Consider the following 24,986-nt stretch of genomic DNA (forward strand, 5'->3'; position numbering starts at 1 on the left):
TTGGTTTGAGTAGTCAACTGTGGGCAACCTCCCTTCATTGTGATCCTTTACCGGTTAGGATCACAAGACTAATTTTACTCAGTGCACGCTCTCAAACTTAGATAGTGACCTATTAATTTGTTAACTACAAGATTACAAATTCTATATTTCCAACGAGAGTGGTCTATTGTCCTTCTTGGTTCCTCATACGATTGACTTGGTAATCATAAGGCTACAAGTTCAAATCCTACGGTAGTTGTCAATTGGCATGTTACAAGTTTTACTTTCACGGGTGTGGCCTATTGGCCTTCATGGTTCCTCAGCCAGTTAACTTGGTAATCATAAAGTTATAAGTTCAACTCTGGGCAGGAACCTTCTTGGTTTGAGTAGTCGGCTATGGACAATCTCCCTTCCCTGTGATCATTTACCAACTAGGATCACAAAATTATAGTGGCTACAAATTTTTTGGCTCAAACAAAAGGCCATTAACTTATCTAGTTGCAGCATCTAAACAACAGCCTAAATGGGAAAAAAAAATGATAAAACCCATGACTTTGATAAAAAAAAACTATGAATGCAATCACAACTGTTCTCCTCCACAACTCTGCAGAATTCATGATACTACTGAATATTCAAAAAATCTGGTGCCTAACATAAGAACAAATAAATATATAATCCAAGACTTCGAATTTCATAATGTTATTCTGCTTCACAAATTGACAAGGAAATGAATCACCATCAGTTTAATTTGTGATCATCTTGTTCAGGAACTCAGCTTGCTGGGGAAAATACTCCAACAGCTCATCCTTTGTCACCCAAACAAAATCCAAACACTTACTAACATCAAACTTGTTTGCTGCAATCACCTGGGATTTAAAGAAGAAGCGCTTTAAAGATGAAACTTCCTTGTTATTCTCCCCGGGCTGTGTAACCATATGACCCATCGGAGCATTCCCCACAAAGTAAGTGTGGGAGAGATCTCCGATCACAGATTCTAAAGCAGACTCCGCACACCTCCGCAGAGTCTCTTCCGATTCATATGCTTTTTCCGGGAAATGCCAGACAGGGTTCCCGCCAGAAACTGTGGTGCCATAGATGAGAAGATAGAGCTTTCTGTCGAGCGCTCTCTGTAACGACTTCCGGGATTTCCGGTCACCGGTTTTGTCAGCCTCGGTGATCCGAGGAGCAGGCGTGTAGTCAATCTGGTATTCGCCTTTACCCCTGGAATCTGCCTTCTTCAGGAAATTGTCTGGGTACTCCCGCCTGTATTGTTGCCGCCACCGGAACGAGAATTCTTGAAAGGCATAGACGACGGGATCGATCTTTGGAACGACGACTGGGAGTCGCTCAAAGAGGACAGACGCCACGATTTTGTCGCGGCTCGAAGACGTGCCAAACCCTCGTTTTGCGAGCAAAGATAGGCCCAAGCACCTCTGCATTTTTACAAGCTAGATTGATAACAATGGTGGCCGTGACGGAGAGTGGCTCCCGGAGAAACTGTCAACTCGGGGTTGGCTGATGTTGAGTGTTGACTGCTCCCTAGGGTTTGACCTTGGAAATCGAAATAGTGGAGCTTGACCGGGCCAATTTGATTACGACCCATTTCACCTCTCACATTCCACCAAAGGGTGTAAGTGAATCAAACAACTACAGAGTATAAATTACTCAAAATTAATTTGACGATTGTGAGTTGTGACAATGATGTTGTGGTCTATTGATACGAAGTGACTCCCTCATATAGAAGATTTAGGTATAGAATTTAATAGATGTGTAATTCAACTATTATCAAGTTAAATTTAAGTTTGAGAATTTAAATATACTCTAAATAATCTGTCAAGTATGTGCTTAGTACATACTCCTAGGGGCGCACGGCCGGAACAGTTCCCACTCACCATTGAATGTCAGCTCGGTCTGGGCATTCCAAACAGGAACACTTCCTATTTTAGAAGATAGGCATATTAAGTATCGAAATTCACGTATGTTAATTTATAAGGCTGTCGACCGTACCCGTGCATGTAGAAAACGTGGCGGGCACGTTAGATGCCCGTCATTTGTTCCCCTTTGTTCCCTATAAATAGAGCATTTATTGTCGGGAGAGGGGAGGGGGGTGGTATTGATTGAGAGCATTTACTCTTTAGAACACTTAGAAGTTTGAGACCCCCAGTTTTAACTACCCGTACTACTGCATTATAATCTCCACTCATATTTATATACTTAACAGTATATACCGCATCAATAACTAAGCTCATATTTTAATTTCTAAAATAAAATTAATCTTTAAATTTTAATTATTAAAATTTTATTCAATACAATTTTTTTTTTTATAATAAGAGAACTCATAATCACTATTTGAAAGTGTTCTATACGTTACTTTTCAAATAGACTCACCCACATAAAGTAATAAGATGGGACTCTCCTTACCTGGTATGGTGCTAAACACACTTAAAATGCGTCATCCAGCACGTACTAGTCCAAGTGCATGCCGTTTTCCGGCGATCGTATTGCCACGTAAGCGCACACGTGTCCTCACGGGAGAAGCCGTCATCAGTTACGCCTCAAAGCGCGTTATCTTTCATCTTTCATCTTTCGAGTGATACCTCGCACTGTTCGACGCTTTCTTTTAATCCAAAAGAAAACATAAATGTCAGTGATGACGCATCGCCGTCAAAAAGCACGCCGTTCGGTCCAAACCGGGTGACAATGCGGCACGTGGCGAGCATGCAAAAGGGAGGGGAAGAGGCTCGACTGAAACCTTGGATTGGAGTGGTCTGTGGTCCCCACTTAATCCCAAATCAGGAACATGAATGTCGTGTGTTCCGACACTGACGGCACTTGCTATGTTAAAAAGTGTTGGTGGGCGGACGTGGAACAATGCTTAGTCGCGCGGTAACGCTTTAGAGCATTCACATTTTGAGATATTGGAACGTCATCTAGGGACTAGGGATATTGAATTGTGACTTGTGAGAGAAAGCGATATTTAAAATAATCACACTATTTAGGTAAGATAGTTGATGTCAATGACTTATATTTTAGTGACATGAAGAGATTCTTTCATATGGAAATTATAAATTTATATTTTAGTGAATAATTATAAATTTATTACATTGTGACAGAGTTAGTAGTACTAAAAAAAAATTAAAATAGTTGACTATGATAATTAATGCATCATGTTAAACAATTTAAAATCAAGTTTTAATCTTATTAAGAATTTTTATAAGTATATTACAAATTTAATTTAAATTAATCTCAGAGTAATAGGAATACTGAATACCTTATGTAAATATAATAATAATAATAATAATAATAATAATAATAATAATAATAATAATTAATAGGTTATATACTCGGTCGGACTTTGATCACTGACCTGTTCTCGCTTCATCCCGTGCGATGTCGAACGGTCCGAGCATCATCTTTATTTCCTGACCGGCATCCTCCCCGACCTCTACTCTGTCCGAACTCTGCCTAGCTGCACGGGACCTCTGTGACACCCCCGGAAATTAATCCCTTAAACCAAAATTAATTACTTAATTATTTCCTAATTACCCTTACAATTCCTCTTATATTTTAGCCTTGAGTTTAGTTAGGGGATTTAGTTTGACCCAAATCCCTTAGCCTTTTTAATATGGTCAATGGATTGGACCTTATGCTATAACCTTTGTACTCTAGCTTTTACTTAAAAGAAACCCTTGTAGCCTTTATGTGGAAAGAAGAGGCCCTTCATGGTCATTTCACAATTTCTAACTTGGAACTCAAGCCACTGTCTAGAGACACTCACCCTAGCATTCCTATACTTGGCCAAAACTCTCTCAACATTTTAGCTTGTTCTTCAAGCCACCCTAACTCTCCCATTCTACCCAAGAGAGCGCTTCACCTCCTCAACCAAGAAAGCCAAGCAAGACTCTACATTTCACCATCATCAAGCTTAGAAAGGGTATGTATTAGGATTATTGTTAGAGGAGCTCACATGTGGGAGAACAATGGAGGAGATAGAATGAAGTGTTTATGATATTCAACGTATTAGATTACAGAGAAGATGAAGAGCTTATATACAAAGCGGGAAATGAAAATATGAAAATATCTAGGCAGTTACAATAGACTTTTGGTTTGAGTATTTACTTTACTACTGCCCTCCTTCTTCCTCCTTCTTCTTGCACGTTTCATCCTCCAAAACCCCCCGTAAGCTGGAGCGTGTAAATCCTACATGCCCAGCTTAGATACAAAAGAACTCCATAATCCAAAGTCATTCTACTTGTTTAATCTCGCCCAATATCTTGCTGAGATTTGGCTGTTTCACCATAGTCCAGAAATATCTCTCCACATGGGGGAATTCTTTGGTAAAGGCCTTAGTCATGACCATCTTAAATTCAATACTAATTCTTGATGATCTGCAGAGCATGAAATGAAACATTGAAACCCAAACAAAACAGAGAAGTCCAAATTCCTTCCAATATTCTTAATGCCCTTTTGAACCTTTGGACCAGAAGAAAGCCTGTTCACAATGAAAATAAGGATATTCCCTTTGATGAGAAAATGTTTCTCAAAGAATAGTAGTCCAAAACATTCATGAGCAATCTTCTCGTTAGTCAACTTTTCCAAGGAAAGTGCAAACTCCAAGGCATACAATACATTTCCCTTCTCAGCATCATCAAACTCAGAGAGAGACATCACAATACACTGCAGCTTAACTTTTCCATCTCGTTTATTCTGATATTCCATCAGTTTCTTAGCATGGTCTCTTTCCTTTTCGCTAGATTCCTTGAAAAACTTGACAAGACCCTTTAGAGCAATGTTGTACCTATCAAAATAAGCATACATCGCATGGTAAACATACAAAACCTTGTACTCAACATTGATCTGTTCGTTGATGGCAGCTTCACAGTCGTCGACGAACTTTTTGCGGCAAAGAGAAATCTGAGGGCCACTCGGCACCATACTGAGCTCCTTCTTCACTTCCTCAAACGGCTCAAAAATAACGCCGGTCAACGGCTTGTTGTTCGAGCCCTTGGAAGCACAAACCACGAGCGGATTTCTATTTTCGGCCTTGGCCGGAAGACTTTTCAACGACGAAGCAGAGAAAAACAAGGGGCTCAGATAATCCCCATGGGAATTCAACTGGAAATGGAAAATCTCATCACCTCCTATGACAACGAGAGACACAACCGCTGTGGCTGGATTATAGTTCCTCTTCGTGAATAAGTTCCACTGCGGAACGACTATGGATGTCACCAGAATTGGAGATCGACTAATCCACGGACGAGCTCCTTCCTTTCGCTGCGGAACGACTGTGGAGATCACCTGAACTGGAGATTGAATGATCGGTAGCGATGGACAGACTCCTTGGATCGCCTTCCTCTGCGGATCGGCTACGGAAATCTGTTGCTCCGAATTCAGATTCCTCTGCAAAATCCTTGCCGATGCTGACGGACTGGAGATCGAGCGATCGGAATTGACAGACATCCTTGGATCGCCTTTAGCTGTGCATCGACTACGGACGCCGGCTACTCCGAACTCGGAATCCTCTGCGGATTGATCGGCGATGCGCGAACTACGGTCTTCGGATGAACCTCTCTTTGATCCGGTTCTCCGGCATCGATAGCAGCAGCGGCGTGGCTGCCTCGCCGCTCTGATAGCATGTTAGAGGAGCTCACATGTGGGAGAAAAATGGAGGAGATAGAATGAAGTGTTTTTGATATTCAACGTATTAGATTACAGAGAAGATGAATAGCTTATATACAAAGCGGGAAATGAAAATATGAAAATATCTAGGCGGTTACAACAGACTTTTGGTTTGAGTATTTACTTTACTACTGCCCTCCTCCTTCCTCCTTCTTCTTGCACGTTTCATCCTCCAACAATTATATAGTCTTATTTCATAGTGTTGTCTCTTTATTATCTAAGTCTTTCCTTTGTTTGTTGGGTTTTTGGGTTCTTTGGATGAAGATCACTTGGAGGAGAACTTGCAAGAGTAGGCTAGGGAGTTGGAAGAGGTTGGATAAGCTAAAAAGGTAACCCGTGTCCTACAAAACCTATTTCTCCTTGCTAATATGATTTCTTGATGTTCTTGAGTGGTGAAATAAATATTCTTGTGTTTATGCTTTTGTAGAGCTTGTATCTAGGATTGTTTGATCTATTTGTTGAGCTATTCCTTGTATTAAAGTCTCTTTTGTTGTTGATGTGAGTATTGAGGTATTTGGATTTGTGCATTCTGAAATTTTTCCCGAAGTGGGAATTTCTTCTTCAGTTCGGTACCAGCGAGCACATGGCGGCCACTTCACTACTCACCAGTACCACCCGCGAGTACAAGGGGGAGCAGCAGGGGTTCAGTGGGTGGTTCAGTACCCGCCGGAACCACCCGCTAGTACATGTGGGGTTTTTGGAGGGTACTTTGCCACCCGTCAAAACCACCTACTGGTACGTTGGTTCTTGGCTTCCGTTTTGTTGTTCCATGGTGTACTTGTGTGTCTATATTGATGTCTCGTAAGTCTAGAGCTATGTATTAAGTATCAATTGGTAGGATTTGGAGTCTTGAATCGTGGTTGTAATCCAATATTGTGATTCGTTGGATTCAAATGAAGTTTATGTTGTTCGTATGAGCCTTTGTGGCTACCTTGTTGGCTTGCATGCTAGTTACGTTGCATATTGGTACTAGTATGTGATTTCCTTGTGATAACTTCTTGATTCGTGATTGGATTGATACTTGAGACTATCTATTCGTTGTAATCCTTTGATTGGAATCCTTTGATATCGTTGTGTAGCTTTTGGAATATCTTATTCGTAGCTCTTTCGTGAATTCCTTTCATTGTGATCTATCGTTGTGAGATTGTACATTCGTTGTACTTTATCCTTGATTGAGCTATTGTTTGAGCTAATCCGTTGTTGGTCACACTTCTTGTGGAATCTATACCTTTGATTTGTATCTCTAGATTCCTTGTGAGTTGAATTCTTGCGGCGATGATTGAGTTGGTGTGATGGATAGTGAGGGCTTAACTTTTACTGTGATTCGAGATAATGGTATTATTTGAATCGGGACTAGATCCCCGCGAATGTTACTGAATCAGGACTTCGTGTCCCCGCGGATATATGTTTTATCTTTGGACCGGGTCCTCTGACCCCGCGGAAACCATTATCGGGACTTAGTGTCCCCACGGAAATCTCTATCGGGTTTACGACCCCGCGGAATCCATACTAGGGTCCTATGACCCCGCAGTACATATTAGTTCTAGACCCTCATGCTGTTCCATTGTGATTCGAGTCGTTTGGTGACTCCGCGGTTAATGACTTGGTTTGGCTATGTCCTTTGTGGATTTGGAACCTCGTCGGTGATTGATTGATTAGATTACTTGTTGAGAACCACTTTGTTAATGATTATGCTTACCTTACCTTATTCGTTATCTCTATTCTTTGAGTTGATTCATATCGTTGATTTGTGGTTTTGAGTGGTATTGTGAAGTACATTCTTTGTATGGTCGGTGTATTGCTTCTATTCCTTGCGATTTGTAAAGCTAGAGTTGTTTAAGACTATACTTATGTATTCCCAAGTTTTGAAATGGTTTTTACCTATAAAGTATACAATTATGTATTGCAACGCGTTGGAGTAGGTTACTTAGCAATTTTCGCTAACGTTTGTTATACCTTATGTTTTCAGGTGAATAGTCGATCCGAGAGCGCGTAGTGGAGCCCGGTTTAAACTAGCTTTTCCTTCCCGTTAGCTTAGTTGTTTTAGCCTGTGTGCCCTTGAACTTGTAGACTCTTTTGGATAATAGTCTTGTAAGCCTGTGCATCTAGGTTGGAAATCTAGATGTGGCATAACATCCCTACTTAATTGTTTAGATTCCGCTTAGTTTTATTTTGAATGGTTAGACTTTCTACTTATCTCTAAGTTTGAATGCTTTATTTTATGATTAAGTTTTGGGGGTGTTACAACCTCAGCCCCGTGTAACCCTACGTGTCGCCACTAGGTATTGCCGGGGGTTTGATGCTCATGAAGACACGTACACGCCACGTGGTCGTCATGCCGGTAGCCCGGGCCATGTTCCCCGCCTCTTCGTTTATAAATACTCACATTTATTATGACAAGGGGGACTTTTGACTGATTCTAGGACATATCCCTACTCAGAGACTCCCGGCCACTAACCAGTCGGACACTGAGCTAGGGCAATCGGTTTAGCTACTAGTCCACGTGTATTAGTACTATCAATAATAAAATTAAAAAAATGCCAAAATTTATAATATGTTATCAATATCAAAATTAATTGCACCTCTGCTAGATGGGTTCAAATATGACCTCTCAACTTTAGTCACATCCTTGAACTTGGCCACCTAATGAGTCCTTGACCTCAACCCACTCGAGTCCTCGACGATAGCCCAAGGACAAATCTGACCCGGAGGGCGGCGGGTAAGCTGAGCACCCCAAATGACCCTATATTGGAAGGGATGCCTTAGTTTATGTTTTATTTTTAAATATTATTTTTACATGAACAAATATTTGAACAAACAACATTAAAGTTATTGTTTAATATTAAAGAGGTAAAGATCGATTTGGTTCCTTGACTATAGAGAAATTATCGATTTGGTTATCGACTATCATCTTACTAAATTAATTAGTCTTCAACTTTAAAATCTTACCAAATTTTATTCTCCCGTCAATTTAAGCCGTACGATTATAACTGATAATGCACTAGCACCAGTCATTCTTTGATTGGTATTGAATATTGACTAACATGAAGTTTGACTATGATAACAATAGCTTGAATAGTCTCGTGTGAACTAAAATATCATAACAATAATAATTGCATATTTTAGTTTAGTTAAAATATGATTATTCTGTTGTTAAAATTATTACTCATGTCTTATTGAGTTTCACTGAATATGTTAAAGTCCATCCATATCATTTTACTACTACTAATGACACAATTATTCATCAAAAAGAAACATTAAGAATCATTATAAGCTTGTTGAAATGTTTGGAGGCACTCAAGTTTGGATGTTGCTCCCCAAGTGAGATAGATTACTATAAAATAAATTCGACAGTGCTTTTGCCAATTACAAAGTAATTTGGTGTAATGGTTTGATTTAATTTCATACTTCAAGATTATTATGTTCCCCTCATATGTAATAGTACACCTCTATATATGTTATTGACTTAGAAATAACCAATATTTATTGTTAATTATAAAGCAATATGTTATAACAGAATTGGTTTCATACTCCAAGATCATTATGATCCCTCAACTGAAATATTACACGTGTATAGTTAATATTGGTTTGAAAATAACAACTATTTTCCAATAATTACAATGAAATATTTTATGACGGTCATAATTTCATATCTCGAGGCCATTCTGTTCCCTTAGTCGGAATATTACACAAATATAGATGATATATTGACTTGGAAATAGCTATTAAATTCGTTCATCATGTATAAATACATGTTATTGATTTGTAAAAAATCCAAATTAAATCAATACAAATCACATTAAAGTTCTTCCATCGCCCAGAGGTTGCTCCGATGTCGCCTCGAGTGATTGAAACTCTTCCCTTTGTTTACTTTATTTTTTTCACACTCATGAATTCAATAATTCATCGTAAACAATCTATGAATTTAGGTTAGATTAATCTCAAGTTCAACAATATTAGCAATTAAATATATTAAATTTTTAATCAAATTTTGTAATAATCAACATCAACATCAACATGATTGTATATAATTAACTTCTTGTGTAATTAATTAATAATTTAATACAATGTTTTGAATATTTCCAGATTAGTCTCAAAATTGTAGCTAGACAATGCTGGACATATCAAGTTGCTAAAGTTGTGGGTGGGTAAGGGTTGTCTTTTGGCCGTTAACAGTTGGCTTTCCAGTTGGGTGTGGGGGCGCTGTGGAGTAATCTCGAACTACTTGCACTGTGGCACATTCGCAATTTATGCCAATTTGTAAGGTCAAAATTGGAAGTCTCTGGAGAGTGGAGAAAAGCAAACAGTCCGTTCAAGTGGTTCACGAAGCTTCGAGCGACACGTGCCACAGATCATGCGGTAGGTAAATCGCCACGCATTGGCCTTGGATATGCCACGTCACCACCACAAAATCATTAAAATAATAAAAAAAAATCTCAAGCTAAGAAATATCTAGAGAACGCTATAAATACCCCAGCAGCATTTCGCCAGAAAGGTCTTCTGATAAAACTTTCTTAATTCTCAGACGCCAAAAAAACAAAAAAATTCGAACAAAATTCTGCAATCGTTCTATCGCATTTCTGGAAAACGCTATATAAGCTCGCAGCAAACTGATCGTGAAAGAGAGAGGATCACTAGGGTTTTGTGGAATATTGGTTACTGGAGGAATCGATTCTTGGCGTATGTCTCTTGAGAATACTGGGAGGTAAGCTAATTTGATGTCTATTTCTGGTTCTGCACTTCTCCCGGCATTGGATTTTTTTTTTTTTTTTTTTTTTTTTGGGGGTATAATCTGCTGCTTGTGTTCTAATCACTTTCGAGATGCAAGTATGCAACTGTGTGATTTTTTGCGATTTTATGGTCCATATTTTTTCTAGTAATTTTGTATTATCTGTTTGATCTATTGCTGTCTTGGAATTTAGGGCTTTGCAGTTTTATTTCATGATTATTGTCTGTTTTCTGTACGGGGAACTGGGGAAGTGTTTTAATCTGTATTTTACAGTGCTGAGTTAATACTTACGAGTATTTAAATTGCAAATTTGCAGCTACCTATTAGTGTATGATTCGGAATTGAACTGAGTTCATCCTTGTGGTTATGAAATACGGAGTACATAGATATTCTGGATTAGGTTACTTGAGATTTTTTCCTTTTTGGGTTTGATTTTTTTTGGTAAGTGTTCAATAAATCACTTATTGCTTTTGTGTAATGGAGTTATTGGATTTTAAAAGTGAGTGATCAAACCATCAAATAAGTAAAATATATGCAATTGGAATATTTTTCTAATTTTTCAGTGAAATTTGATAAAAAAGATCTCTTAATTGCAAAAAATAATAAATTCAAGATTTTTTTTTAGTATTATTGTTACAATATAGTATCTGTTCATTGGAAATTGAATTTCATGACCTCTTATTTGGGAAAGTCACCTCGTGACACTCGATGTCATTGGCATAAATTCAAGAGTCTATTTTGACAATTTTTTCTTAATTTTTTTGTATTTCGTACGTCTTTAATTAATACGGGTAGAGACGTAAAATATACGGAATTTATAATGTATCGTCCACTTGCTTGATTTCTTGGTTGCTAAGAAAACTATGGGTCTTGGATTATTAAATTGAAAATTGCGTGTTTTCAAACAAAAAAAAAAATTGAAAATTGCGGCGGAGGTACATTAGGTTTTAACTTATTAATTTAAACTTCTGTGGCTGGGGGAGCTGATATTCCTGGAAACTGTATTTAAAAAATGGCAATTTTCTTTGCTTGGTCCTGAAGAATTATGCCTTCTCTGTTTCTGTTCTTCCATAAAAACATCTTTTCACCCAAGAATAGAAACAGCATTTGTTTACTTCCAAACAATAGAGAGTAGCAAACAAATACATATTTGCATTTACAACTGTGTTGTCACCTACTGGCAAGGTGAATTTAGAATTGAATGAGTATTATTGTTCTGCTGATAACTATGGTGTTGATTTTATCTCCTGTTCTAGTCGAGGTTTCACACGTGATGTTTATTTGGTGTTGTCAGTTGTTAATTTTAAGATGCAACTTCTTTGAATTTGATAGTTGTTGGCAATTGATCCATGCTTTGGAAATATCTAACTTTATTGTTCTTTCTTTGCAGAGATCAGGAAATGGCAGTAATTCAACAAACTCCTAACATGCCTTCTCTACCGGTGGATTATTCCAGAAAGAGGAAATCGAGGAGTAGAAGGAATGGGACTAAAAATGTAGCAGAGACACTTGCAAAATGGAAAGAGTATAATGAGAGACTTGATTCTGTGGATGGTATGGGCAAGCCAGCACGTAAAGTTCCAGCGAAGGGATCAAAGAAAGGGTGTATGAAGGGAAAAGGAGGTCCGGAGAATGGGCACTGTAACTATAGAGGTGTTCGACAGCGAACATGGGGTAAATGGGTTGCTGAAATTCGAGAACCAAATAGGGGTAGCAGGCTTTGGTTGGGTACTTTTGGCTCTGCTATTGAAGCTGCCCTAGCCTACGATGAAGCTGCAAGAGCAATGTATGGTCCTTGCGCACGCCTCAATCTTCCAAACTATACCTCATCAAAAGAATCATGTTCCTCGATGCTTCCAAATTCTACCTCATCAGGAGACTCTTCTGCAGAATCTACTTCACCGCCTACCACATCAGCATCCGAGTCTACTACAGCCTCTAGCCTTTCTAACGTATATCCCGCTAATAAAACAAAGGTTGAGCATGATGCATACAAGATAAAACATGAAGATGGCAGGAGTGAATCAGGAATTGATGGTACGAGACCACCTTTCCAATACACTGGCACACCAGTGAGTTCAATGAAGGAAGAACCGAAGAGAGAGCTTCTCGACCCTAATAAAATACAAACGGCCCCAGACGACAGAGCAAAAGAAGAAGCAACTAGTATTAATCATCAAGTAGAGGCAGCAAAAGATTTTCTGGATAACTTCACATGGGATGAAATGTTTGACGTGGAAGAGCTGTTAGGCGCTCTAGATACAACTCCCCCGAATGCTCCAGGTACTTTCGCAAACATTGGACAAGGAGGGCAAGCAGCCTATAGTTATAGCCAATCTCCAAATTTGTCATCTCAGTTGCTTAAACCAGACGCTCGATCACTGGGAAATCTACAGCCGATGGAGCAGTACGCTTCTGCAGGAGCCGGTAATGGTCTCGACTTTCTGAAACCAGGGAGGCAAGAAGATAATGGTCTTGACTTTCTGAAACCAGGGAGGCAAGAAGATCTCAACTTCAGCTTGGATGACTTGGCTTTTCTCGAGTTGGATTCCCAATTGGGGGGGATATGAAGCCACAAGCTAAGCTGATAGTACAAGATCTTGGTTGTGACATAATAGAAGGAAGCTAGAATAGCAGAAACAGATAGGGACAAGTTTTGCTTATAGTGTTCAAGTCTCTCCGAGTCTGCTAGACTTGGGTTAATAAGACATGAAAAATATAAGATTTTATTTTTCTTTTGAATACTTTTAACACCATATCTGAGCTGATTCTCTGCAAGTTTTTGGTTTGGAGAATTTAGCTGTTTAGATGGTGGGTGTGGTGTAGAGCATCTGCATGGCAGTGAAAACAAATTCTTTCTGTACATAGCGATAGCACTAATCTAACATCAGTTAAATCTTTTTTCTGCAATGATCTAAGTTCAAGATATGATAATCCACTTTTGTCTGTGTGCTCGAGTATACATTTTTATAATCACTCAGTTAAGTATGTCAAATCCAAGCCCAAACGTATTTTGTAAATAAGATTATAACCAAACTCAGGCCCGACTAGTGATTCTGATCCAAGTCCTTCAAGGCCATGAGGGCAAATTATATTATGGACCTTTGGTCCATTTGTATATGTATTTTTTTAAATAAATTAAAGATACATAATAAGTTAAGACAATGTTATTAACATATTATGTATCTACAATTAATATTTATGTGCCTTTATGTATTTACAAGCAGATATATGTTAATCGTTAACATATAACTTTTGGATTAAGATCTACAATACAAAATGAACCATGTTTCCATTGTTGAATTATATGTTTATATCTTCAACCTTATGAACTTATTTATAATGAAGTAAATTGTGCAAATTTATATTTACGCACAAAAAGTTTAATCCAGATCTAGATCCCCCAATATTCATGTAAGCATTGAACCTTTACTTTGGCATTGGAAGCAAATCTTAAGTGATGCTTCTTTATCGTGATCTTTAACGAAGAATTAATCCTTTGTTGTTCGTATTGGATGTCCAAGGAGTGTGTGGTTTGTGTGTGTGTGTGTATATATATATATATATATATATATATATATATATATATATATATATATATTCATGCCATGTCATGGCAGTGCTTCTTCTCTTTAAATTTGATAATTTAATTGATTTTTTTTTTTTTGAGTTTGATAACTAAAACTTAATTCCATTTTTCTAAATAAATTAATTAAGGGTTCATCTGATCATTATCTTTTTTGGTTATTGTTGGTGCACCTTACAATTTGGCAAATTGTTGTGTTCATGCAACTTGATTACGATAATGTATAAATCTAATTAATTAATACAGCATGCAAATTAAATAATTAGCTATGAAATTAATAAATTAAAATAAAATTGAGATATAACACACAGATTTGCAACAACCTTATATTAATTACCAGCTCTATATTGCAAAGGTCTAGAACAAATTCTGGAATATTAATGATCTCTCTGTCAACCAATCATTATTCCATGAATCATGGTCCACACATTTGTGTGAATCATAAATAAAAAGTACATTATTTGTATACATAAAGTACATAATTTTTTATATATTATCAAATAATGTATATTTAATACACAAATAATGTACTTTTAATATATTAAAAATGTATATTGCATTCAAGGGCAAATTATATCGTGCACCAGGACGCTGGCCAAAACAATGTCGTTTTACGTATTTGCTGTTAACTTCTAAAAAAATAGAATTATCTGTTTTGGATGTACAGAATTGTATAGTAAAATACACATAAACTCTTAACATAATACACATAAACTCTTAACAAAATACACATAAACACAAGTGTTAAAAAAAAAAAAAAAAAAAAAAAAACATGTAATGGGATTTGACGGACGGAACAGTGTCCGTCGCGTCAACTCCTCGCACAACTTATAAAAACGACGTCAGACCAGGACGCACAATGCATTGATTTACAATTTACACAATTATGTGGACTATGACCCACACAATAATTTGTCCTCTGGCCAACTATGGAGACTCAAGACTGTTTTGAAACCAAAATCAAGTTGCAAATTAAAGCCCAATTGTCAAGTTGATATACAAATTGATGACCCTAAAAAAAAAAACTAAAGAACGAAAACAGGAGAAAGAGTTGGCAAATTGTCAAAAAAAGGATCCCCATTTGAACTCACTCTGTCACACATGATACACAACAACTTTTCCTTTCATGTTTTTTTTTTTTAATGCATTTTCTATACCTTACGTTAAAATGTTGTATGTTCAGTTGTATTTGATAAATAAAAGTCAAATTTAAAATTCACCAAAATGTTATATAATCTCTTGAAATTGTGTATGATCATGGTGATCCTTTTTCGATTAGGATCATAATTCAAGTTTCACACAAAACACTTATTCAAGTAGTGATTGCGAACTTTAATTTCTCGTAAATCAATTTTATTTTTATTTTTGCAAGACATTTAATACTCGGGGGAAAAAAAATGTGCTCTTAAATTTGCAATACATAGATTATGTATTACTAATTTTATTTAAACGTCTCAACCAATCTAACCAAGTTGCATTATTCAATTCTTTTCCATTTTGAAGTTCAAAATTGGATGTGCAATAATAATGTGTCATGGCCGTTGAATGAAATGTGCATTGAACAAAGCTTATCAGATAAACTTACTACAAATATAATTTATTTCCATTTGTAATTATTTTTGCTATAAATCGGATTTAATTATTATTATAGGAAAAAAATTGGTGGTTTTATTTGCTCAAATGGCAAAAGAAAATTGCAAGTAGGGCTTGTGGTTGGAGAAAAGCCAACTTTCACTTCAAATAGAAACCAAAATGTTGAAAAGACTCGTTAGTATACGCAATTTGAACACTAAATTAAAAGTTTCCATTTCTGCGATCCCCCAATTCTTATTCATTTTCATATTTTATGGACCGTTCATTATAGTTTTTTTTTTTGGATTAGACTACGAGGTGTTTTGAGCATATATCATAACTGTAGGAGACACCTATAAACTCGTACCATACTCAGACTAATCGTTGATCACTAATGTATGCGTTGTGTGATTTAATTTGTGATCCATTTGCTTTTTAGATGAAGGATACTGTGACCGCTACCACATAAGAAAGGTAATTGTATTATGATGAGAAATTTTGTGTGACAAACTTAACGAAGAGGATATTAACAAGAATTGAACTTGTGACATTTTACAACGAGAATATTTGTAATTATGAAGTCGGTGTGGATATGTAACCCAAATTACACATGGTTAAGATGGGTTGCTATTCAATAACTTAGTCCTATTGTATCTCTTCTTCCAATCAACTTCTCATTCATGCATATATTCAATGATAGTTAGGATGACAATGCCCCTAGCTAGGCATAAGAGATGACAGGTCCCTCGTGAGGTTATATATTCAATTACTTATTCTATATAGTATACATTTTGCAATTTACCTCCTCTATAGGACTTCAAGACAATTGTGTAATAGAGACGCTTGTGATGAGGAATTATTCAAAATTATATAATTAGGGTGTCAATCTCATGCTCTAAGACCATTCCCATTTGTATTTTTTCACAGTTTTTTAGGAGATGATGACTTATGTGCATGGAGGAGAGAGAAGAGTTGGGTTCTCCTTGCATGTTTGGTTTTTTTGTGGGGTCAGACAAGAGAGAGAAAAGAGAAAGGAGAGGATGGAATGGCGAAAGTGGTCTGCACAGACTCCCCCCTTTGGCCTGCCTCTTTTTTTTTTTTTCCTTATTTCTCTCTTAATTGACACCTCAAAAATCATAAAAAAATCATTGATATTCGAAATGCTCTATTATTAATTGGACCAGTATCATATGTTGATTCGATTACAATTCATATCAATTGTACTACACTCCATAGTATTTTGTATTATCCCATTTTTATCAATATTTAATTAAATATGTTAAAACATCAATTCGAAATAGCACTTTATCAATTTTTTTCCCGAAAGCCAACTTATCATTTTTTTTTAAAAAAAAATATATAAACTAAACTTAAATAAAACATGGAGTACTTAGAAAGTCTATGAAAAAGTTGATGGACAAAAACTAATAGCAAAAGAAAGCTAAATTACCAAGTTGAAGGTACTACTGTATATGAGCAGTAAATTTAATGACAAGTGTTACATGCCATTCATATGCTTTTAATTAAAGTGTAATTCTTGGTTTTGTATCAAAATATTCCTAGCAGGCATCCTGTCTAACATAATCAAATAATTAATTTGTATATAATATTCCAAGTTGATGAGAGGTTCACGTGAGAAAAGACTCCTCAAGTAAAAAGTGACGATTAATCTGATTCATTTATTTAGGTTAATCAACAGTTGAGATGATGTTCAAATGAGAGCAACATCCTCCTACAAGAAATGATGATTGATCTCAATCATCCATCAAGTTTCAAATGAAAACTCATAAAAAGTAATTACTCATATCAGGCGCACATTCATCAATGGTTTAATGTTTTAGAAAAAAAAAAAAAAAAAAAAAGGTCAATTTTACCTTAATTACGACACTCCTTTAAAATTTACAATATTTATAAAATTAACACTACCTTTTTTTTTTAACAACCTTCTATCTATTGTTGATCTATCTAAATGGATAGAACATATCCGTGATCCGTCTTCACTTTTTACCTGAAACTCTGAAAGTGAGCTCTCACCTAAACATTCCTGTATACAGAGTATATACTTTTAATTATATTTTTAATTTTGGTTTTAATGGTTGTTGGAAGGATGAATGTCCTGATGGTATCAATTACTTTTCATATATCAAGTATAAAGTCAATTGGTTTAGTGCATGCAATGATTTTACATGCATCAACTTGCATCAAACAATGATATCTACTTGGAATAAGGTTCAAATTGGCCACTGAACGTAACCTGAAAATGCAATTAGGCCATTGAACGAAAAAAAAAAGTGCAATTAGGCCACTGAACATTCCAAAAATGTGCAATTTCACCTGACAACAGGTTACCATCAATTTTAGCAGGTTATCTGCTTACGTGGCAGCTGAGTTGTCATTTTTAATAAATTTTAAATATTTTTTAATAAATTTTAATAATAAATTTTTATTTAAATTTTTTTTTAAAAAAAATAAAAACGACTTTATTTTATTTTTTATTTATTTATTTTTAAATTTTTTATAAAATTTATTATTAAAATTAATTATTAGAAATTATTTAAAAATTATTTAAAATGCCAACTCAGCTGCCACGTAAGCAGGTAACCTGCTAAAATTGATGGTAACCTGCTATCCGGTGAAATTGCATACGTTTGGAGAGTTCAGTGGCTTAATTGCACTTTTTGGAGTGTTCAGTGGCCTAATTGCACTTTTTTTTCGTTCAGTGGCCTAATTACATTTTCAGGTTACGTTCAGTGGCCAATTTGAACCTTATTCCTATCTACTTCTACCCAATTCCTTACAATTTGACAAGCTTACTTACATTTTATACATATATAATACTCATTAAGTCTATTTACAAATTGGTTTCATTTACTGATGTGTTTCGTGTCAATTAAAAAGTTAAACTGATCACATTTGAGTATATATTTATTATTTATATAATAATAATATGCTCAACATGGGTTATAGTCATTTTTAAATTTTATTGTGGTCTTTTATATATAATAACTAGAGTGACATACAAACTTAGGGTGTGTTTGGTTCGTATATGAAATCGGAATCGGAATGAGAATCAAATACTTGGTAAGGGAAAATGACACTTTTTCCCCCTGAGTTATATACTTATAGCACTTTTTTCCCTTGAATTATTTAAGTGGCTCTTTTTCCCCCTGAAATGTTAAATGGACATATTTACCCTTAAAATAAATATTTAAAAAAAATATTTCATTTATTTTTCTTCTCCAACAAATTATTACTATAATTTTGTTCAAACCAAACAGATACTATAGCAACCAAACCAAAATATCTCAATTACAATTTATAATCAAAACGCGATATTTAGAGTTTATTAAAATAGCGAACCGGAATGGTCGGTTCATGTTCCGAACTGAAAAAATAAAATATATTTATTGTTGAATTTAGACTATTTTAAAATAAAAAATAAAATTTTAAAATAAAGACGGTTCAAAATCGCGAATCGGATCCGGAACCGCCGGTTCACGGTTCATGATCCAGTTTTTTTATTCTTAAATTTAATAAATTGAAATTCAAATATTGGGTTCTAGATCTGAATCATAACCGAAAACTTTTAATTCGATTGCTATAGTGTCTGGTTCAGTTCGTACTGAACCGTGGTAATCGCTACATATACACAATAATTTGTTGGAGAAGTAAAATAAATAAAATGTTTACTTTAAGGGTAGAAATGTCAATTTAATATATTAGGGGGGGAAATCACCACTTTTAAAATAATTGAGGGGGCTAATGTGCTTACATAAATAATTGAGGGGGAAAAAGTGCTATAAATATATAACTTTGGGGAAAAAGTGTCATTTTCCCTACTTGGTAATGAACTAATAATAATAAGTTTTGGTGAAAGTATTTTGCATGTTTGGTAGTAGGGTGGAATTGAAATGATTATATTACTAATATTATTAGTTGGTTATTTATGATCCTATAATGAGAATAAATGTTTTTAAAATACAATAACAAAAAATCAAGACAATTTATTATAATATAAAGACATCCAAAGCAGAAATATGAACAAAAATAAAAATAAAAATAAAAATTTAAAAGCACTAACCAAAACTTAAAAATCAAATTACCAATTAGGAAGGGGAATAATGGAATGAAACTCTTGTTTTATTAGAAAATGAATTTTCTAATTAAGGAGGTAATCAAATCCCATTATAATGCTCTAGAAACATGTCAACCAAACAATAACAATAATTTTAATTCCTATAGCTAAGCCTATGAACCAAACAGACGCTTCATCTTCTCATTTGATTATAGGTATAATTGTATAAATTTGCACATACACACGGGAATTGAGAGTAAAAACACTAAACAAATTTAGACAAACTCAGATCAACTGAATATGACGTCTTGTGGGTAGAGGTGACCACGTCCGGTTCAAACCGGAACCGTAACCGAAACCGTCACTGTGCTAACCGGAACCGAACCGGAACCGTCCGCACGGTTCCGGTTCCGGTTCTTAACCAGAACCTATAAGGTTCCGGTTAAGGTTCCTATAATATTGGAACCGGAACCGCCGGTTCCGGTTCCAAACCGTGAAATCCCAAAAAAAAAAAAAAAAAGCATGCGAAACTGCGAAAGTGGCCCAGTAGGCCACTAGCGAGTGGCCTACTGGCCACTTCCGCCAGTTGGCCTGGCGCAAAGGCCAAGCCTTGGCCTTTGCGCCAGGCTTTGCTAGCGAGTAACAATTAACAAATAACATAAAAAAAAAATAAAATAAAAATAAAAATAAAAAGAAGAAGAGAAATTCCGGTTAGAACCGCCAGTTCTAACCAGAACCGGCGGTTCAAGAACCGGAACCGGAACCTTATATTAAGGTTCCGGTTCCGGTTCGACCATTTTCGGAACCGGAACCGGCGGTTCCGAACCAGAACCGGAATCGTGGTCATGCCTACTTGTGGGGAGTACGTGTCATTAGTAGCCATTCAGTTGACACAAAATTTTGTTTCCCGTTAAATATGCTTGACGGAATAGATCCAGTTTCAATAATCTAAGATATCTTTGGTGCCTTTACAATTGATGGTGATTAGCACTCCTTGTGTGATGTGGTGAACAGTATATCATCTGATCTATATAATCATTTTCTAGCTAATTATACTATTTTGAAATTAAATCGGATTATATTCCTAAAACAACGCTAATTATATTCACGATGAATATTTCAAAATCCGAATGTTAAATTAAAAGCAATCCCCACGTTATAAGTGAATCCTTGAAATCATTCACCGACCCTACTCATTGTAATGAGTATTTCACTTAAAATAATCAGACTTGACCGTCCTTTAACATTTCCATCCACATTTAACTTAACGAAAGACCAATTAAACAATCATTCACATGCTTTACCTTACCCTTCCAACATAGCATTTGACTTGTTTTCAAAAAATAATAATAATAACAATAAGAAGAAAAATTCCATATATTTTTAAAGTAATACTACACCCCTTCTATATTTCATTCCCCCTCCTGACATGATATTATCTCATTGAATTACTAAATTTCTTTTTATTTAGTGATGGAATCAAATGAATGAAAGATTGATACGAGGGAAAATTCATGAGGAAAAACAACATTTTTCCTTTTCAAAATTCAAAATAAGAATTTTTCCAACGGGGCCCTTGATTCGTTATCCGAACAGGCAAAGAAAAACCTCGGATAACGTAACACCGAATGTTCAATGTTGTAGTAAAAAGTGACCAAATTAAAGTGAGATCACGTAATTATAGTGAAAAGTTAGGGGTAAATCCGTAAATGTCATTCACATGTTGTCCAAATAAGTTTTTTTGCAAGTTGATCATCAACTTGCAGTCTCCCGGCGTAAGCTTTTGCGCTAACCTCTCATCTCTCTCTCTCTCCTGTAATATTCCTAATTATCTCCCTTTCTCTCTCTATATATATTGTGTATGAGTTTATATGTAATCGCCATATTTTATTCTCTTGTATCTCAAAGTACAAGCAAATGCCTACTACAGTTCACTGCCATATAGCCGATTCGCACCACCACCTCTCCGCCGCTGTCACGGCGGCGGCGGCGGCGGCGAGCATCCACAAGCAGCCGCTGCCGACGTGGACGGTGCTGCTCCCAGACAGCTTGCTGCAGTACCACATCCACGCGGTGGGGCCCAACCAGTGCTGCTCCGCCGTGGTGCAGGAGGTCTCCGCCCCGCTCGACGCCGTGTGGGCCCTCGTCCGCCGCTTCGACAACCCGCAGGCCTACAAGCATTTCCTCAAGAGCTGCCACGTCGTCGTCGGCGACGGCAGCAGCGTCGGCACGCTCCGCGAGGTGCGCGTCGTGTCCGGCGTCCCGGCCGTCTCCAGCACCGAGCGCCTCGATATCCTCGACGACGAGCGACACGTGTTCAGCTTCAGCGTCGTCGGCGGCGACCACCGCCTCCACAACTACCGCTCCGTCACCACTCTCCACCACGCCGCCGCCTCTCCCGACAAGACGATCGTCGTGGAATCCTTCGTCGTTGACGTCCCGCCGGGGAATACTAAGGAAGAGACCTGCGTCTTCGTTGACACCATCGTGCGGTGCAACCTCCAGTCGTTAGCGCATATCGCGGAGAACTCCGGCCAGAATCTAAACATCGTCAAATCTTCTTGTAATTAATACATAAGTAAATCATATGAACAATGTAAACATGGTTTCATTTTAACTACTTTTCCGTTTCGATTTTTGATCTTGACGATGATCCACTGACTTTTTGTTCTAAATTCCTTTGCTATTAGCATAGGTACTAAACTAGATCTTGAACGGCAAGAACTGATGAACAATTAGCGTTGTAAATCGCTAGATGTAAATTAATATTAATGTCTTTATTTTTATATTTTGGTTACAAAGGAACATATAGGAACTATTCAATAGTGGGCACATCGTAAATATCATCTTGTAACTTTAGTCGACAAATGATAAAATAGTCTAAGTTACATATAATTGATCAACTCAAACTAAGAATTATCACAAAAAGGTAGACCAACATTGGTTGGTTACGTTATATAACTAATTGACTCAAACCAATAAGACCAATAAATCGTTCCAGAACTAACTTTGAACCTTAGTTACCAAACTAATATGTAGTAACATTATTAACTTGGTTGAAGTTACCCCATACTACATCATTTTACATAAATTTTACAGCTTTATAGTCAAAATTTAATTAAATATTCCATATTGTAAGGTACAATATTTTGATTTAGTTGTGTTCTAAGTAAAAATACCTTTTGTCATCCTAACTGACAAAGTATCAAAAGAAGATAAAATCAATATATATTGTCCATAGTTAATCAATTCTACGCTCCAATATTAAAAAAAAAAAAAAAGATTTATATTATGATGATAATGTGCGTAATGATCATAACTGCGTAACCGACGCCATTGCATTGGTGTTCACGCATTCGTCCAATATTATTAGTGTTATAAATAGTTGGGGTAAGTGTTATAATTAAATAGCTTAATTTAATTGGTAGTAGGATTATTGTATTAGTGTATTGTAGTAAAAAATATTAACCCTTTTATGATCATAATAATAATATATACATTTGTACAAGTTGAACGTGTCGGTTCCAAATTGAAGCCAAATGGGCGAATTTGTCCAAAAATATTGTTATTTTTAATTATTTTCTAAACTTAACTTCTAATATTTATTCCTCGACATGATAATAAAATTATATCATAAATTTTAAAAATATAATTCACTTACTAGTTACTACTCAAATAAAAAATAAAAATGAGTCAATTAAGCATTGCCATGCTAAATAGTTATGGGTCAAAGTTTTCTCAAATCAAAGTTAAACTATGTGACAATTGAAATTGAATCTGAATTAGTCTCACAATAATAACAATAATAGATGTCATACGTCGTACATGGTATGTATTCTTAATGCAATTTACTTATTTTGTATGGTTTATGAATTTTTATACAAAATCTTGATTTATCCAATACGTACTATTGAGTTATGGATGCGAACTTCTCACGTCGCTAAAAAAAAAAAAAAAAAAAAGATAAAGAGCAAGTTGGAGTTGTTTTTACTTTTTAGTTTCCTTTTGGGTGTGGGGGCTTTCATTTTCCATGGCAGTACGTATTATTCTATATGAGTTTGTATATTCGATGGGCAGGTGAATTTCATGGCAAGTTGGGGTGCAAGTTGGGGGAGCAAAGGGGCTTTTAACTTAATTTCCTCGTGTTTACACATGCTTTCAGTACTACTTGTAGTTTTTCAATTTTTCCTTTAGTATCTAATTCTGTGACTTTTTTTTTTTTTTGGAGGGGGGGGGGGGGGGGGGGGGGGGTGTTGTAAACTAGCTAGGTTCAATTTGGCTATACCCATCACGAGATAGTCATGCATGCACATAATTTAAATTTGACTTCCTCACATATTTGGACCGACTGACCAAGATATAAAAGGCCTATATATGTATGGGTTGGGTTGATAATTAATTTGCATTATATTTTGGAAGACTACTAGCTTAGCCCAAGTTGTAGTTTGCCAATGGAGCAGAAGGTTGATGATTCACACATACATCCCAATAGGCTTGTATTGGGCCATCTTAGTTAAAACCAAGCTAATATATATATATATATATATATATATATATATATATATATATATATATATGAGGCTTCAATTAAGAACAAATTCATAAGTAAAAAAGTGATGATTGATTAATCTAGCTGTTTAAATAGATCAACGATTGAGGGTTGTTGAAAGATAAAGATAAAATGGGAGAAGTCAATTTTGTAATATTGACCCCGTATTTTGTTTACTAAAATTCTCAATCATTGATAAACCATTGAAAATTAAGACAAAAATGCAGTGAAATTTTCGTAATTATTACGATCTATTTGATGCACATTCGCAAATTACCAATAGTAAACTAATGATTTATAATAGTGCATTCAAGTGTGTGTACTATTAATTATCCACATATAAACTATCAAGTGTTTCTCAATAAATTGTAATAATTATAAAAATATCATCATATTTTTCTTCATTTTTCAGTCAGTAATCAACCTAAATGATATCTACACTTATCATTGGGGATTATATATATATATATATATATATATATATATATATATAGATTTTGGTTCCAATGAGGTCAGGTCTTCTCGTGCGGTCAGTGCGGCATACACCATTAGGTATGTATAAATGCACCATATAGTGTTCGAAAATATACCAGAATGAAATGTCAAAAAATACACCACACAAAAAAAAAAAATACACCACACATAACGGTGTATTTACAAACACTGTGTGGTGCATTTATGCATACCTAATGGTGTATGCCGCACTGATCGCACGGGAAGACCTGACCTCACGGGAACCTGACCCTATATATATATATATATATATATATATATATATATATATATATATATATATAATGTTGTACACCCACCCCTA

At 35.8% G+C, this 24,986-nt stretch overlaps 3 protein-coding genes across 3 annotated transcripts; 2 read left to right on the forward strand and 1 right to left on the reverse strand.

Annotated features, from left to right (window-relative positions):
• Positions 1-447: 447 nt before the first annotated feature.
• Positions 448-1,598, reverse strand: LOC109147946 (39S ribosomal protein L46, mitochondrial-like). Its single transcript, XM_019295626.1, has one exon. The coding sequence runs from the start codon at positions 1,416-1,418 to the stop codon at positions 723-725; it is 696 nt and encodes a 231-aa protein (XP_019151171.1). The 5' UTR covers positions 1,419-1,598; the 3' UTR covers positions 448-722.
• Positions 1,599-10,165: 8,567 nt separating this feature from the next.
• LOC109147941 (dehydration-responsive element-binding protein 2C-like) lies at positions 10,166-13,297 on the forward strand. Its single transcript, XM_019295616.1, has 2 exons — positions 10,166-10,363; positions 11,778-13,297. The coding sequence occupies exons 1-2, from the start codon at positions 10,341-10,343 to the stop codon at positions 12,955-12,957; spliced, it is 1,203 nt and encodes a 400-aa protein (XP_019151161.1). The 5' UTR covers positions 10,166-10,340; the 3' UTR covers positions 12,958-13,297.
• Positions 13,298-21,473: 8,176 nt separating this feature from the next.
• LOC109147947 (abscisic acid receptor PYL4-like) lies at positions 21,474-22,295 on the forward strand. Its single transcript, XM_019295627.1, has one exon. It carries the CDS (start codon positions 21,538-21,540, stop codon positions 22,189-22,191), a length of 654 nt encoding a protein of 217 aa, XP_019151172.1. The 5' UTR covers positions 21,474-21,537; the 3' UTR covers positions 22,192-22,295.
• Positions 22,296-24,986: the final 2,691 nt, after the last annotated feature.

Source organism: Ipomoea nil, unplaced genomic scaffold (assembly GCF_001879475.1).
Source record: "Ipomoea nil cultivar Tokyo-kokei standard unplaced genomic scaffold, Asagao_1.1 scaffold2036, whole genome shotgun sequence".
NCBI lineage: Eukaryota > Viridiplantae > Streptophyta > Magnoliopsida > Solanales > Convolvulaceae > Ipomoea > Ipomoea nil.

Excerpts from the sequence above, each read along its gene's own strand:
- LOC109147941 (XM_019295616.1), top strand. The coding sequence starts at position 10,341 with ATGTCTCTTGAGAATACTGGGAG. Across the intron at positions 10,364-11,777 it reads TCTCTTGAGAATACTGGGAG|AGATCAGGAAATGGCAGTAA; the intron begins GTAAGCTAATTT and ends CTTTCTTTGCAG.
- LOC109147947 (XM_019295627.1), top strand. The coding sequence starts at position 21,538 with ATGCCTACTACAGTTCACTGCCATATAGCCGATTCGCACCACCACCTC.
- LOC109147946 (XM_019295626.1), bottom strand. The coding sequence starts at position 1,418 with ATGCAGAGGTGCTTGGGCCTATCTTTGCTCGCAAAACGAGGGTTTGGC.